The sequence below is a fragment of the Myripristis murdjan genome, chromosome 3, assembly GCF_902150065.1.
Source record: "Myripristis murdjan chromosome 3, fMyrMur1.1, whole genome shotgun sequence".
Taxonomy (NCBI): domain Eukaryota; kingdom Metazoa; phylum Chordata; class Actinopteri; order Holocentriformes; family Holocentridae; genus Myripristis; species Myripristis murdjan.
In genome coordinates, this window is record NC_043982.1 from 28,180,095 (window position 1) to 28,198,362 (window position 18,268).

General features: G+C 41.4%; 1 protein-coding gene across 1 annotated transcript in view; it reads left to right on the plus strand.

Moving 5' to 3' along the window:
- Nucleotides 1-18,268, plus strand: part of LOC115378771 (CUB and sushi domain-containing protein 1-like) — a 659,837-nt gene that overhangs the window by 281,761 nt on the left and 359,808 nt on the right. The window contains exon 3 of the mRNA XM_030079264.1: nt 10,708-10,820. Within this exon, the coding sequence (XP_029935124.1) occupies nt 10,708-10,820 (113 nt within the window). The remainder of the gene's footprint in view (nt 1-10,707; nt 10,821-18,268) is intronic.

Consider the following 18,268-nt stretch of genomic DNA (forward strand, 5'->3'; position numbering starts at 1 on the left):
TTTCTTTATTGAACATTCATTGAATTCATAGGTAGGTACACCAACTTGCCTGCTAGCTGTCAGAGTTCCTTAGACTGCAGCTTGTTGTTGTTTCCTCTTCATCACTCTCCCACTACGTCAAATGGTTCATTGGCCTGATTCGTTGTCAGCCCATGACAGAAAGTGATAGTCAGAAGGTTCATCCAATCACCTGGTAGGCATTTTTTGGAAGTACCTGCCCTTTTCCAAATAGTTACCAGAGGCGATGTCTCAGGTGGCTCTCTGTAACAAACCAGCTGACAGTTCAGATTAAGGAGATCTACTTGGTGGTGGCACGGATTGCAGGTTTGTCTCAAAGTCCTAGAACTGTTTTGTAAATTTGGAAATGTGCATTCTATTTATTTAGGCAAAGGTATCTAATTCTAATCATGTGCTGTTGTTTATGTTTTTGCCTACAATGACAGTTGAACTAAAGATTCATTATTATGTAGATTTTTGAGAGAAGTGGTGCCATTATTAGAGTTTATTATTTAAGTTACCCTGTTGCTGTCCCTGAGTCATCAAAACTGCTGAGGTGCCCACTGGTAGAAAACTATCATGAGACAGTTATTATTGTTGATATGAATGAAGGGACACATAATTCTCTTGTACAGTATGTCTAAATTTATATTCCAAAGTTTGGACACCACAGCCTGTGCTCGGTGTTGCAGACAAGCCTGCGGGTCTCACTGCCAGCCACTGAATGCTGATAGCAAACTGAGAGAGCTTTAAGAATGAACACTGGCTCCCAGAATAGCTATTGATTTTGTAAATTCAGGAATTCCTACATTTTCCCCCCCCACACACTTAAATAAATGATCAAACACTTTTTGTTTTGTTAGTTGTTGTATGTTATGTTTCCTCTTTTTGTATTGAAAAGCAGTCTGTATGTGGGCCATTGTTATTTCTGACAATGGTTTGAATACACAATATAATCAAGGACAAGTGGGAGAAACAGCCAAGCAATGTAGCCTTTTTATATTTCTTTAGTGCCATTACATCTAGAAAACAGCTTTGTATGATATGATACGGTATATATCATGTTTTTTATGTTAATCTTGGTACTATCATTCCAGGAATGGCCTGAGTGTTGCACTGGGAGCAGGCAAGGGGAGAGGAGGGAGTGTGAAGTGAGTGCAAAGTGAGTGTGAAGCTGGTCATTAATTGAAATGGCTGGCCTTTCTTAAAGGCAAGGTCATATCAGATGATTTTTACACCATCCTAAGCCCAGCTGGACCATTTTGATCTTCATGGTGAATCTGGGCGAGTCGGGGCAGGCCTCAGGCAGTTCAACCTGACAGTCAGTCCAGAATGTCCTGTAGGGGGGAAAAGTTCAAGACCTAAGACTGGACAAGCATAAGACTCCAGATCAAGCAGAGCCAAGATTTTTTCCCAAACATGTTGATTTTGCTGGGCCTACACTGGCCAGGCTTTTGTAATGTGGAGTCGTCCAAAATTCACCAACTGAAGTTTGGGAGAAATGCTGTCAAAACCCAATGGGAGTTTAGCTCGAGGGAGGAGAGAAGTGAAGTCTCCAACAACATCAAACAGATTAGAAGAAACATAGAGTGGAGCTTGGTATGTTCCCATGCTCCCATTTTTTTTTTCTCCAATGAAACACAGAAGGAAAACACTGTAGCAAGCAGTGAGAACCAGTTCTAAAAGCTGAATTACCAAAATAAAGTGGATCATGCATGAATGCATACATGAATTGCATGAATTGACAAGAAGAGTCCAAGGATACGGCATCATGTTCTGCATTCATGTATACATTGTTGGTTGTTAACCCAACTCAAATGTACACTTAGAGGTGTACATTTGCTGGTAGCATTAAAGTGTCTGATGCAGTATTTTTCTTTTTTTCAATTAATTTGAAAGGGATCATGTATATTTTCAAACATAAACTTCCAAGATGTCTGATACATTGTAAAGAGATATAGCCGAACAGCATATTTTCATGCCCGGTCCCTATCCAAGAGAGAACAACAGAGAACTGATTGTACTGGGGCTCCTGATCAACTAATTAAGCAAGGAGGGTCTGATATAAGACCAGTGAAAACACTTTATTGAATTTAATTGATCTGAAGTTAGATACAGCAAATTAGCATAACTACACAAGTGACAACTGGCCTTCACAGTTCTATCAGTGCACTTTATAATAAAAGTCAGGTCTGATGGCCTCAGCAGGAGTACTACCTTTACAGCCTGGCAAAAAAAAAAAAAAACCTTTTGCAGAAAGATGATGCGGAAAGATCATTAGACATGCAGTCAGACAGATGGACAGAGAGACAGACAAGCTGGCTGGCTGCCTGCCTGTCTGGCTGCTTGACTTTATATTCTAGCTTCCTGAATGACTGATTACATAAGCTGGTTGACTGGCTGGACAGCTGACTGGCTGGATAAGTGGTCACATATTCCAAATGCAACTCACTGATTTTTGTATAAATGTCAAACAGCTGCAGGATTAGTGTGCAGCTTTGATGGAGGTGGGGGGAGGCATGGAAAGCAAAGGAGGGGAAGAGGGAAGGGAAGGGGAAGGGAGACAAATCGAGGCAGAGGGAGAGACTGAAAGAGAAGGAAACAGGGAAGCAGAGAAGGACATGGATTCATGTTGATCCATCAGTACACTGACAGCCAGACGATTACTGCTCATTACCTGACTGACTGTCTGACTGACTGACAACCTTGTGTGTGCGCTTGTCCCTCTATGTGTGTGTGTGTAAATGCATGTGTCTCTGCGGATGAACTGTCATCTGTCTCTTGGTCAGTCCTCCATTCGAGACACAAATCACAGTACCAATTTATTCCCTGAGAGAGGGAGTGAGAGAGAGAGAGAGAGAGAGAGAGAGAGAGAGAGAGAGAGAGAGAGAGGAAGAATTCTTGTGTGTGTATGTTCATGAACAGTCTTTGCCTTAGGTGCATGTACTTCTCTGTTTATGAATTTTGGCCTCTCTATGTATGAAAGTGGTATACTTTTTTTTTTTTTTTTTTCATTTCAATGTATAATTCATGGCTGTGTTTTGACTAAGCCCCTCCACACCACAGCCAGCTGTAGTTATATCCTGTCAAAATCTTTCACATACACAGTTTCACCTCTGCAGATTTCAGTGGCAGCCCCATAATACAGCCAACAATTGTTAGATCTAGAGAAGTGACAGCACAGTGATACAACCCAGGCAACCTCTCTCCATGGCTCTGAGCAGGGTCAAAAATTAGCAGGAACTGCCCTTGAAAATTCATGAAATTCTCATGAAATTAAAAAAATGATGGGGAAAAACTGCCACTGATAATTAGGAGTACTCTTTTTGCATACAGTACTCTTTTTGCTCCAGTTTATATTGCCGATCTTTTAAAGCCACATGCTCCCTCTAGGTCATTAAGGTCAGCCAGTCTGATGCTTTTTGTGGTCCCTAAGACAAGGCTCAAGAACAGGGGGGACCAAGCCTTCTCCGTAGCTGCCCCTAGGTTATGGAACGAGTTGCCTCTCTATGTAAGACAGGCCCCCAGCCTGCCGTTTTTTAAATCACTGCTCAAAACTTACTTTAGCTCCTTGGCTTTTAACCCAGCCTGAGAGCTGTATAAGCTTGTATTTTATGGTTGTTACATTTTTATGTTTTTGTTTTATATTTTATGTTTTATGTTTTTATGTTTTTTACATTTTTATGTATTTATGTTTTTATGTTTTTATGTTTCTTCTATGTTCTGATGTCTTTTATGCCTATGTACAGCACTTTGGTCAACCTGGTTGTTTTAAGTGTGCTTTATAAATAAATTTGGATTGGATTGGATTGGATTTCACCTTGTTCACATTTAATTTGTTGAATTCATGTCTCACTGCAGCTACTGTCCACTGCAGGCCACTATAGATGATTTACTGGAGCCTAGGACCAAGCGGTTCTTTCAAGTGCATCCTGTAAGAGAAACAGAGGGGCTCTTCATCAAAAATCAACTATGTATGCAGCCTGAAGCACTACATGATGGCACCACGCAGCCAGTAGAAGAAGAAATGCCAATCCCACACAAACCACTGACTCCACAAAAAAACAAAACAGCCTTAGGGCTCTAGTTTCCCGGCGCAGCGCGGGGTGGCGCAGTGAGGCGAACCCCGCGCAGAGCTAGTTTCGACCGGCGAAGCGGCAGAGGCGGACAGTGTCCAAGTTTTGCAGGCGGAGGTTCACCGAGTTGGGAGTGGCGGCACAGCGGGGGGAGGTGTCGACAGATTCGGCTTGGCGCAGTGACAGTTTCGTGCCAAAAGGCTTCGCCGAGGTGCGCCAAAAGCTCGCAATCTGAAACCACGTCTACTTTCAGCGCAAGGCGGAGCGGAGCCGGCGCAGTGGAAGTTTGGCTGCCTGGCGCACATCACCAAAACCTCACGATCAGCACAAACGGTGCCAATCTCCTTTGATCTGACATCAGCTGTGACGGGACAGTTAATATGGAGATATATGTATGTGCTGATTGTGATCGTAGCATTGAATAGTGTTTTTTTCGGTATTTATTGCATCGTTCGTGTGCCTGACAATTCCGGAAGCCTGCCTGTGAGGTTTTGGTGACGTGTCCGCACTGCTCGCCGGTCTCCGCTCCGCGCCTGTCTCCTGAGCTCCGCTCCGCCTGCGGCAGTAGACCTCCTTGTCAGCTGTGTAAACTTTCATTACGCCTTCGCGCAGCGCATTTTAAAGGCAAGGACAGGGGCTCATTTGATTGGTTACATGTGAATCGGCTGTGACAAACCCACTCCACGCCTTCTCTCCTCCCTTGTGCCGGTAGGAGGAACGGCGGAGTACTTGCGCCACCGAGAATGGCGTGCCAAACTTGGAAAATCCGCCTGGCCACTCCCAGTTGGCGAAGCGCATCTGCGCTACGCCCCCGCCTCGCCTGGTCTGTGAAACTAGAGCCCTTATGGTTAAAAAAAAAAAAAAAATACAAAAACAACTCAGCAGTGAACAGTGGGAAATACACTTGTTGGATAAGGAAGGCCCTATTTTCATGGCGGTAGCATTAACAAAGCACTAGGTGTTAAAGAGTGGCAATCCGCTTATTTTTTGCACTTTTCAACACCACTATTATCTTGGTTATTAGCACTATTCTGGTGTTATCTGGGGATAGGTGGTTGGGAGGGGGAACAGGAGTTAATGCTGCTAGTAGGATAAATACATTATTAACAGGTGAAGTTAGGGTAGACTTCAACAAAGGCCAATCAAATCAGCTTCTCTCATCCTTTTTAAAAACAGTGCACTCCCCACAAATTGACATACACTGGCGTTTCGCAACAGAAGAGATCAGACCTGCTTCTATGGTCTTCTTCTCCTCTCTTCATGCACATGCCATGCAGAATAGACCTATATGACTATACAGCATCCAAACAGGAATATACTTCACAAATATGTCACCAGTATCTGTGAATTTATGTTTCCAGAGGTGGTTTTAACTGGGCAACTCATCAGCATAACGCTGGTTTAGCACTTAACGCTGGCAAGGTGCAGATTTTGTTAATGCCAATGTGTAAATGATAAAAGGGCACCACTGTCTTCTGTAAGGATTGCCGTAAGTCTTCACCAGTGGGAAAGAATGGCGGGATGTGTGGTATAAATGACAAATCTTGTGATAGGAGGTAAATGTTTGATTGCCAATATATTGTAAGAATTTCAAATTTTATTAATTTAAACATTTTATTCTGCCGACTGGGCTGGTTTTCTTTATCCGTACACCTGTGCCTGTTGACATTGTTGCCATCTGCCATAATAACGAGCTCTGTCTGAGTTCAGAGGTCAAAGAGCCACTGGTCATGTGATTAAATCCTATGCATATATCCCCTTTTCCCATGGCACACACAGTACTACTTCTGTGGGCCATGCGTGACAAATTGTGGTCATTCACTCACTCATGGATGAGCTGAGAGGGACGTTTGGCGAAGGACATTTATTGGGATGCATGCGTAGTGCTCGTAGCCAAGGTGTGGTGCTGTTGTCCAGACTGCAGCTGACACGGTTGACACTGTCTGTGCAAAGCCAGGAAATGCCAAAGCAACACTCATTGAAATTGGACTGTAGTTGATCATCTATTCATGCGAAAAAAAGAAAGAAAGAAAGAAAGATCAGCAAATCTCTTACTCATACTTATGTTGATCGTGCAAAGGAGCGATTTACATTTGGTCTTGTTGGTTACTGGTAAATAAAACAGTTGTGTGTGGGTTAGGAACAAAGGAAAAAAAACTTCTCAAGATACCCACAAGAGACTGGTGGGGCTTCACAGCACTATGAGGCAGTACTATCCACAGTGGAAAATGAAATCAGTAACGTGAACAGAGTCAAGCAGCGTTGAGTCAAGCGGAGGGATCTTCAGTAGTTTGGTCTGGATTGTTTTATGCTTGTCATTCAGCAAATGCATTTCCATCGCAAATTATGAAATTATCAGTTTCTTTTTACCACTTAACAAGCAAGCAAACATTGATTTCATTTGAAATTTGCTATGTCCTTTAGACGTTTTTATTTGATAAAGCAAAGCATTTATTAAAAGGATTGATAAATGCTGTTATTGATGGCTGAAGGTAATTTGGAATTTGAGTCGACATCTGTATGTGCTTTGAAATCATATTATAGAGTCAGGCGCTATCTGTGAAATGAATGAAATATCCTGACAGGTTTTTACCCATAATCAATAGGATGGTACTCTGATTTCCCTGCTGAGACAGGAGGGTGTATCCCAGCTATGACTGGCCAATTGGATGGTGGCTGGCATTCGACCTTTTTTGTCCACCAACAGTGCCATAATGCCCTTGAGCAAGACACTGAAGCCCAAACTGTGGATTGGAGACTAAACTCTACCCTTTTGTATAATTTTTGGCAAGGTAAAACATAAAACAAAATTTGTGTGTCTCTCTCTTTCTCTCTGTGTGACTCAACAACTCTGAGTGCTAACAGTGACCATGACTCAGTGATTTTATCATCTCAAAGATAAACCTCTTCTCTGTTGCACTCTCTGCTCTTTCATCTCTCTTTCTGCCCATCATTCTCATTATCTGTCTCTCCCTCTCCTCGCTTTCTTGTCTCTCTAAACCCTTTTGATTCTATTTGTCTGTATTTTAGTTTGTTCTTCAACTTTATGTTGAAATCTATTTTAAGTGAGCTGCCATTTTTATCTTTTTTTTTTTTTTTTTATCTGCCTCTGTAAGTGGCCGTGGCACTGCAGCTGCATCAGCAGACACGTTTAAGTGGCCTGTAAGTGATACAAATAATAAAGTCATATTTTCACAACAGAAACAAATTAGAACAGAAATTCATAGGAGTGGATACAGGTGAAATTCCTCGCCAAGTGCTATAATGTAGTGGGTGCTGAACTCTAAAAGCTGCAAACAAAAAAAAAAAAAAACAGCACATCAGAAGTAAGAAAAACAGACTTTACCTCCATTTTTCTCCTCAAAAGCTCCATTATTGGGTTCACAATGCTGACAGGTTCTGGTATCACACCTTCATCAGAGCATCATAACAAAAAAGCAAACCCCTTTTATCATTTTCAAACTAATTAAAGGATAAGATGCACCTGTTATGATGTTATTTGTTAAATAGCAGTATAGCCAACAACCTAGCAGTTGAAGCAGTTTTGAATAAGTAGTACTTTTGACTATTTAAAAAAAAAAAAAAAAAAAAAATCAGAATTTTTTTATTCCATTTCTTAGATTCCTTTGACAACGGAAAATGTTTTCCATTAGCCATGCACCAGCAACAGCAAAGGGACCCGCCCAGAAATATACTGACCCGCCATAAACCAAAAGCCAGTGCTGATTCCTCCAAGTTCCTTTTCTATGAATATGTCACAATACGAAATACTGCAATAATAATGGTAGTGCTTCATAATTTGGTTTTGGCTTGAGAACAAAATGTCTCACAATTCCAGTGGAGGTAGATGGAGGGAAGGTTTTGTGTGTACTGAATACAGGAAAAAAGGAATGTGAGTTTTCTCAGTGTAAATGCTGAGTCATGGGTCATGGCTGTTGATATGTTGTGGTCATTTTGTGCTGTTGGAAAGTAAAAATTGTATTTGTTGCACCTTCAAGGAGCAGATCTTTCCCGGCCTCCTTTCCTCTCTTTTCTCTTCACCTCTCCTTTCTGTCCTTCCTCTATTTTCATTTTCGTCCCTCTCTTTCTGTGTGTCTCTGTCTGTCTCTCTTTCACACATCTCCCTCCACCCCTGGCTGTCCTCGGTGTCCTTGCTTTGAGGCCAGAGGAATAAAACGATTCGGTTTCGACAATTCTGTGTTTTCATTGTGCTCTGTCTGGCTCAATAGATCAATGAGTTGCTCTCTACTTCACTGTCTCTTCTCCTTTCTCTCTCCATCCACCCCCTCCCCCTATTCTCTGCACCTCCTCTTCTTCTTTTCCCCTTTCTCTCTCTCCTCCTGATGGTCTCTTTAGCACGCTCTCTCTCTGTCTTTCTCTGCCCCCCTCCACCCCAACCCACCCCACCTTTCTGTAAGCCAGCCTTTCATATGATGAAAAATGAATCAGTATAAAGCTGCTGCCAGTAACGCTAGACCCAGGCTCATTGTCGTAACTGCTTTGATTACGGCAGCAATTGAATCCCATTTTAATGTCTGCCTTTCTTCTTGGTTTCTTTTTGTCCTTTATTTTGTTTCTTTTTTTTCTCCTTTTTTTATTTTATTCACCTTTCTCGCTCCATGTACTTGCACTCTTATTGTTCCTCCCGGCTTTGGTCTCTCTGCTCTTACTTGTTCTGTTTTTGGCCCCTATTTCACCCCGATTCTTTCACCGTTTTTTTTCCTCCTCTCTTCTCTTCATGTTGTATGTTGGCAATCAGAGATGAAATGGCCTCATTTATGTTAAGTAACACTAGTGGTTTAGACTTAATGTGATCATTTTAATTATTCTGTTCTGTGCCGTTCTCTTTTTTTTCCCCGTCAGGTTGTTAGTGCTCAAAATGTACTCTCCTTCACAGTTTTATGGCATTGATGCATTGTATCATTCAAGGTTTGTGTCACATTGCCACAACTGCAAGTGAACCTTTTGACATGTACATTCTGAGGAGTAGGTGGCAGCAGTCCTGCTCACCTTTGCGATTGTCTTTTTGTTTCCGGTCACTGTGGAACAAGCTGTGGATAATTCCAATCCAAATAAACAATGCATTTATAGACAAAACTGAGTTAAAAAAAAAAAAAAAAAAAAGCTCATTGCCCTTGTAGAAAAATTAACTGTAAAAACAACAAACTAACACAAAAACAAAAAGTGACCTTAGTTTTTTCGTTCAAGAAACTTGTTGAGAGGAGCACACTTCAGGCTATCATCATCATGCTATCATGCTAAAATCAAAACATCCCATGGCAATTCATTTGGTTCAACTTTATTGAAATGCTTTCACAGCACAAACGGTCCATGCTACAGTTCAATTAGAACCCCTCAGTTTTTGAATAACTTTACATAGACATGCATACTTTGTGCACAGTGATTCAAACCTAGTAGACATCCCTGTCGATATGTTGAATATGCAAGGTCTCATATTTATAAAATTTCCAATAGAACTAACTAAACACACATGAAAATACAGTTTCTCAATTGTAGTCAAGTACTGGCAAAGGTAAAGTGTCGGTGAGTTCAAGAAATGGCAAATGCCTGATGAAAGATAAAAATTTTTGGTATTGGGGTCCACTGACTAGGGATTTGTGACAGATTAAGTCCAGCAGCATCTAATGTCTCTCTTGATAGTGCTGCAGTTGCAGGCTCTGCCATTTCTTCTGCTTACCTTGACTTGACCTTGGTTCTACTTTATTTCAAGCCAGAACTTAAGTCTTCGTAATATACTATTAAGATTTAACTTCATTTTCAGATTACTATTTTTCTTTTGAATTTCGGTTGCTCTTTCTAATTGCATGTTTACATCTACAGTTTATTTTGGCATTATTATTCCACACAGAACAGTGAGCAATAACACACTTAGTGGCTTCATTTGTATTTTATGTTTTGTTTTCCTCCAGGACCCTCCTTGCTTTCCTCCCAAAGTTAAGCATCGCCTCTCCATGCAGTCTAGTGGGGGTGTTGCAGTGCAACCTCCAATACGTTCAAGGGGTGACTTTGTTGTGTCAGAGCTAAAGATTTTGTGAAAACAATCCCCTTCACTATTCCCACAGTATATTATTCTGACTTCTACGGTTGGAGTGTGTATATTCTTGAGCTACTGCATCTGTTTTACTCTGCATCCCAGGATGTCTGGGTTGGTGCTGCCCTCGGTTATCATCAATAGTGGATCTTGTGTATTGTAGCTCTGTGGCTTACTGCCTTTTTTCTGAAAAGAAGTGTAGGCAATCCATTCCCCTTGGTATTTTTTTTCTTTATTGAAGGAGACAGCGGGAAAGCTAAAAGCAGCACAGAGCTAGGGAGACGCAGAAGAGAACTGTGTGCTGGGATCTGATCTCAGACCAGCACATGTGGCTGCAATGGGGGTCTTAACTATAACACCAACACTAGGCACAATTTTTATTTATTTATTTATTTTTTCATGCTAACTTTACTTTTTTACTTTTTAAACTTTTTTTTTTTTTTTTTTTTTTTAATGTTTTCAGTTATTGTATTGTTGGGATTTTCAGGGTTTAGGCTGACTGGTCTTTTGGTCTCAATGGCCACTTGTCATGCAGTGTGCACACTGCAAATTTCTTTCCTAACATTTTCTTCTATTTTCCAGGTTGTCAGGATTCATGCTGCCATCTCCTATAGTCAGCAGCGGATCTATACTGGCTTTGTGGTTTACCACTGACTTTGCTGTCAGCGCGCAGGGCTTCAAGGCCGTATATGAAGGTAAGTGCTGAGAGAGAGCTCAATTTGTACCCCTTTATTATGCCCAAAGGTAAGACAATGTGTGGAGATGTGTGCATATAATGGAGATGTGTGTGTGATGACCAAAATACAACAATTCTGTGAGGCAGCGTTGCTTGTTAATATTACAGTGAGCAGGGTTGGAAAAAATGTGTGACTGACACGGTGAGCAATGAGTGAAGGATGATATCAGGTTACAGAAACTAGACATAAGTAATTCAACACAGTCTCACACCCAGGTCGTCAGATACCGCAACATGGTCATGCCCCCTTTCGCATCTGATACCAACGCCTACAGGCATTATTTGGTGTCAGGTAGAGATGCATTGGGTTTTCTTGATTTTATCACGTGTCGGTGTCACGTGGTTAGGTTTAGGCAATAAAACCACTTGTTTAAAGTTACAGAGAGGTTAGGTTTAGTCAGCAAAACGGAAACTAGACATGATCTCAGTCCAGACGACAAGTCTCGCTGGAGATGGGAATGGAACTCTGGTCTCATGGGTAAAAGTGTTGGTGCTTACACGTCCACCATCCACCTCAACTGCCTCCTGTCTTGGACTTTCTCGCTCTTTATGTTATGTCACCATCCCCCGCATCTCTTACCATCGCCAAAGAGTGCCTTTGGCCTCTAATGGGTGCCTTTTGTGTCAGTATCAGACACAAGAATGTGACCAGGCTGCTGTATTTGCCACCCAGGGAGTGAGAATGGGTTGACTAATGTCAGTATTATCTACAGACTGGAGAGAAATGAAAGGAAAAACCAACGTTAAATGTGTTAGTAAGGTGTTTTCCCACCAACAGTTTTAGTGCTCCTTGACATTGATTCTACAAGTCTCCAGAGCTCTACTGCAGGATGGTGGATGATTACAGCTCATATTTGGATGATTATAGCTCATATATAGATGATTATAGCTATTTGTCATCATTTTGGTTAAGAATGTATATGCACAGTGCACAGTTTACAAGAACACATTTTCCTGATCTCACTAGTTTATTCACTAAAACCTCTGTTTTCTTCACGGCATCATTATAATTGGTTTTTGTGTCAGGATTGGTCAGGATTGGTGTTTGTCTGTGGTCAGAGGTTGCCAAGAAGTCAGTTTTTAATTGACTGTGTGTGTGTGTGTGTGTGTGTGTGTGTGTGTGTGAAAATACAATGCTGAGAAATCAGGGGGCGAACTCTTCTCTTGATCAAGATTAGTTGAAGAAGCGCTGATATACACATTGCAGATTTTCCCAGGGCTCAGGGTGAAACTGTATGGTGGAGCCCTTTGTTCAGATTTATGAAAATAACTGTTGTAATAAATAATTCTGTGTGGGCGACCCTTGGCTGGCAGCCCAGCGCTGTTGTCTTGGTAAACCCTCTTGTCACTTGGCCCTGATGTATGTACTGTACATACATACTGTGTAGAGTTGTATATTCATATGTATGGACTAGATCATGCCTTTGTATGTGTGTATGCTTACATCAGTGGTTATTTGGCTCACTCTGTGTGTGTTATGTGTGTTGTAAACTCTGTATAAAAGCCTAATGGAACACTGCATGTGTGTGTGTGTGTGTGTGTGTGTATCTTTTAAAGGTCAGGCTAAGTATTTGTGTCTGAACCCAACAGACTCTGCAAGCACACACACACACACACATACACACAGACACACACACAGACAGTGCTCCATTAGGCGTGTATAACAGTTCATCTATGAATCATGAACTCTAAATATCAAAGACAAACTCTAGAGACCAGAAATACACACTTAGTCCCGTGTGTGTATGTGTGTGTTTGTGTGTGTGTGTGTTTGTGTGTGCGTGTGTGTCAGTGCCTCTTTTATCTTAGTTTTTCTTGTCAACCATGTGTGTCTATTTGTGTGCACATGTACGTTGACAACAAACTTGACAGCCATTAAATCATTTTCCAGGAAGTACATTGTCTTTTTTTTCTTTCCGTTGTTCCGTTGCTCATCTTTGGGGACCTTAAGAGTGTTTGTTGCCCCAGGGGTGACTTTGTTTCTGTGTGTGTGTGTGTGTGTGTGTGTGCGTGTGTGTCTGTGACTGGCACATCTTTTAGGTAGGTAGTCTTTTTTTTTTTTTTTTTTTTTTTTTATGTCGCGTTGTTTTTGCATTGATGTCCTGGACATAAATAAGTTATTCAGGTCTGTACGTGTGTGTGTGTATGGCTTTGTCTCGCAGCACTTCACGATGGCAAAAATAAATAAATAAATCAATAAAATGTAATGCTGCTCATGTGTCAAGACAAACCACAATTTTTTTCTTTCAAATAAATGTAGTGTTAATTTGTCTCTATGCCCTTTAGCAGCCAGGGCAGACAGTGATGATGAGGTGAAGATATCCAGTCAACAGAAACAGGAAACAATATGAATTCAAATGTGCAGTTCAGGGGAAAATCTCACAGTCAGTACGTTTACATGCACACCATATTCCGGTTCGGCTCAATATTCCGGTTAAGGTAACTGCGCCGCGGCAACTGGAATATTCCGTTTACATGTCACTTGGCATGCCCCCGTGTTTCGGTGTATTCCACTCTCTGACGTTATGCGACACTCAGCCGCGGGGGGCAGCAGCACGTGTATAGGCGTCTGGTCTGCCGGAAATACAGACGAAGAAGTCTTCTTCTTCTTCTTCTTCTTTTTCTTCTTCTTCTGTTGCTGTTTCTATGTTTTCTCCCATCAATATACTCCGTGATATTTAAGTCTTTCATTAGCTGAAGGTGGACTGCAGTCTCCTGGCTCTTGCTGCTGTTCGCCCTGCCGTTTTCCCCGCTTGCAGGTAACCATAGCAACAAAGACGCCACAGAATTCCTTGTGATGAGTCGAGCATGCACAGTCGTGACTGAATATTCCGGTTCGGGGAGTTTTCCGACTAAGGTGGTTACATGCCCCAATATTCCGGTTGGAACAGGAATATTCCAGGGGCTTATTCGGAATTCTCTCCAACCGGAATATGACCTTAATCGGGTTCGGTGCGTGTTTACATGACACGTGCGCAACCGGAATATTGCGAATATTCCGGTTAATACAGGAATAAGGTGTGCATGTAAACGTACTCAGTGGAGCACCAGGTTAAAAACAATGGTAACATGTATGTTAACATTTTTTTTTTTTTTTGTAAACAGACTCTTCTTTTTAAACACAGTTTTATTAAATTGATTTTTCCTGATACTTTATTGATTCCCTTTGAATCAAATAGGGCTGAATTAAGTAGGGCTGACCTGAATGTTTTGAAGCTTTGATCGCAATTGATGGCAAATTGATGAGGCTCCACCATAGCCACGTCCTCACTTGACTCACAAAAACTGGATGCAGAGTTCATTCTGTGTATAGTGGCGTGCCCCTGGACAGCAGATCCACCCCAGATTCAGAACCCCAGGATGTGTGTTGCTCTCAGAGACAGGAAACATTTGCTGCTCCATATTATAAAATCAGTGCGCCAGCATGTGAAACTGACAGGGACTCTAACTCCCCTGATGATTGATATAAGCTACTGTTGTCATGTTGTCCATTCTCACTTGAACATGATCGTTTCGGGGTGAGAAACACCGTCAAGAGCTCCAGATAATTTATGTGGAAGATTCCTGCTCCAGAGACCTCTCGCTGACTGGCCCTTGTATATTCCCCCATAGGCTTACAAACTCGCATCTGTAGTGGCTACCTACAGTTCTGTAGGACTGTACCATGAAAGCGGGATGTTGCCAGTGGCACAATACAGTTGCACTTTCCACCATGACCTCTGTGCACCACTGACGCACGGGGTCCAGTCTGAGGGCACTGGAAATCCTACATGCACAAGCAGCTGGGCAGGGTAGGACTGGGAACAAAAATTGGCTCTGGGACTTTCTGTTTGGACCAGCCCCCCTTTTCTCCAACATACACACTTATGAGTTGCATAAAGCAGTATTGGGCTATTTAAAACAAATAGGCTAAGCAACAGATATCAAGTTGGCACCCTAACAACACGTGTACTTACAGGGTTTCCTAAAATAATATGCCAAATAAATCGCCAAGAAACAGCCTAGAGGAGAAGTCAGCACCTCAAGAGGCACACTTATTCATTTGACAATAGGCAATCCAACTCTCCGTGCACAGCTACAATCCATAACATAATAAAACACATACTACAAAGTCATCTGTCATGAATATAGTTTACAACAAAATGCATCGCTGTTACCATACAGCAAAATCGCCAAACTCATTTTTCACATTGGACAAGAGCTTTTCTTAATGTAGGCCTGGCCCAATGATTCGGGAAATGTGTCTGAAGTTGGATATTAATAAACAGTGCTCTGTTAAGTCAGTCATCTGATGTTGTGTTCACACATTAGGCACAGCAGTTCAGGGTTTCATGCTATGGACACCATTTAAACAGGTTCATTCACTGCTGTTGTTAGGCTGTCACAAGCACCAAGCACCAATCAGCTGAGTATAGTGCTACGAAGGTGAATAATAACATTGGACAGTCAAAATAAAGTGTGACCAAAGTGATCTCACAAAATGGAAATATTCAAGTGCAGTAAGGTACTTGAGTAAATGTACAGTGGTCCCTCGTTTATCGCGGGAGTTACGTTCTAAAAATAACCCGCAATAGGTGAAATCCGCGAAGTAGTCAGCTTTATTTTTTCCAATTATTATAGATGTTTTAAGGCTGTAAAACCCCTCACTACACACTTTATACACTTTTCTCAGACAGGCATTAACATTTTCTTACTTTTCTCTTTTGTTTAAACACTCTCAAAGTTCAAACCTTTGTAGAAAAATTAGTCCAGTATTATAGCGATTGAAGATTTATGTAAATTTGGCAAGCTGAACGCATTCTGTATTGTACAGGAGACACGGCACGGAGGAGACTGATTGACAATGGTCTACAGTCCCTTAGCCAATCAGGACGCAGAACACAATGCACGGGCTCTCCCTTAGCCAATCAGGACGCAGAACACAATGCGCTGTAAAAAAAAAAAAAAAAAAAAAAAAAAAGCATGCAAAATTGCACAAAAAAAAATTGGCGAAACTGCGAGGCCGCGAAAGGTGAACCGCGTTATAGCGAGGGACAACTGTACTTCGTTACTTTCCATCTCTGATAATGATCCAGCTCATAGAGGTTTGAACTTGCCCCCCATGTTGAATCTTGAGTGTGCAGCGTTGCGGTATGCCCGGCAGGTTCCAGATGGAAAACACTGGCAGCATCAGGCAGCAGCCAGGATCAAAAACTTATTCAAACATTTCCTGGTAACTAGATGCTCAGTCAGTTGTGACAGCTTGCTTTGGTAATGTTGCCAGATATCGTCAACCAAAAACGTGGCTCTGTGCACCTTTTCAGTAAGCGCCTTTGAAAACTTTTAGAGGCGACACTTTAAAGACACTTTTTTTTTTTTTTTTTTTTTTTTGTACCTTGCTACTTTTGTTGTTGCAGCCCAGTCTGTTATGTGCATGGATTTTGTCCCAGATACCAGAAGAAAATTTTGTCTGTCGTCTTTGCTTCAAAAAATTGATCACTGATGAAGAATTTGACATGTTTGCACATGGCTCAAAGTACGTGGCTGGATCCAGTAGTGTCTGGCTGAATTTCTTGCTTTGCTGAAAAATAGATTTATGAATAAAAAACTAAAATAAAATTTAAAAAAAAGCAATCTCTCTTCATACTGTTTATGCTTACAAATCCTACTGGGGTTACCTGATATGCTTGTTTTGGATTTGTGTTGGGGTTGGACAAGGCTCAAGTTCTACACACTGATCCAGTCTCAATTATACTACAATAACGTACAGGCCTTTTAGCAGAATATTGCCACCTGTCACAATCCATGTTATTATTATTCAAAATAATCAGAAGAAAGTCAAGGGATTTTGAAACGGGCATTATCTGAAACGGATAATAGACGTGCATACACACACTTGCACACACACACACACACACACACACACACACATCACACAGTTTTTACATGCAGGTACATGGCATTAAGCTCATTACTGTGAAAGCGCTAGATGTTAAAGCCAAGCTAGCATGACAGCATGAAATGTGACGAATGCATGTGTTTTGGGTGTGTGTGTGTGTATGTGTGTTAGGAGCTCACCTCTTCTCAAATCAGCATTTTGAAGTCCCTCTCTCTCCCTCACTCTCACCCCCTCCCTCCTCCTCTGCACCATTTCTCCTTCTCTGTCCTTCTGCTTTCTTTCTCTGATAGAAAGCAGAGAAGGCATCGGTCCACATCATCGTGCAAAGACTCCACACCCCCCACCCCTCACCTCCCCCTTTAACAAATCTAGTCTCTGTTGGGCCTTTTTATTGAATGAAAACAAATGGAACTATGCGTTGAGCACATAGCCAGCTGATAAGACCTGAGTCCACCAAGGGATGTAGAGAGAGAGAGAGAGAGTGAGAGAAAGAGAGAGAGAGAGAGAGAGAGAGAGAGAGAGAGAGAGAGTCAAATGAAGCCATAAGTGGTGGAAAGCAAGGCCTTGCTGATAAAAAGCAACTCTGCACACCAGCACTACAAGACAAGATAATAATCAATTAATTTCCCCTGAAGGAAAGAAAGAGAGAGACAGACAGACAGATAGAGAGGGAGAGAGAGAGAGAGAGAGAGAGAGAGAGAGAGAGAGATTTAAAGGAAGGGATGGGAGAGAAAGAAGGCTGGAGGAAGGCTAAATACAGCGAGGTAATAATAGCAGTAATTAGAGCTGTTTCAGCTATCCTCACTTTAAATGCTTTTGCTTTTTTTGTGAATTTCACTCATTTTTAGAAGTCATATCTTCATACTGGCATCTTGGGTTCAAATTCAACCTGGGACTTCGAGCTGGGTAATATATTAACATTAAATCAATATCATAATATCAGACTAAATATTGTCTGGGATTTTGGATATTGTAATATCATGATATGCCAGAAGTTTTGTCTTCCCTGGTTGTAAAGGCTGCATTACAAGGAATAAGTGAACTTTCTTGACTAATTAAACTGTTGTAGCTGTTCTGTTTGCCTCTGCTTTGCCATCATGCCCACGTTTCTTATGACTCTTTATCAAATATCTATTTTGTGTGACTCTCTTCTGAACACATCAGTAGTCATCCTCACAATATTGTTACAGTATTGATAGAAGTTCAGTCAAAGATATTACGTATTTAATTTTGTCAATATCACCCAGCCCTACAGCAACCTTCATCACAAGTAGTTTCCCTCTCTCTCATCAGTCATTCCTGTATCTTTATTCTGTGGACTATCTACCAAGGCAGAAATGTCACTGACAATATCTCAAAAATAACCTGTGTTCTTAAACTGCTAAATCAGTATTTTTTTTTTTTTTTCATCTCCACGACATGACAGGTTTAACATCCCTCCTCACAAGGCTGGTGTTTATGTGTGTTATTTTCAATGGAAAAGATGCTCGATATTATAAATATTTCAACTTTTAGCAAAAAGATCACTT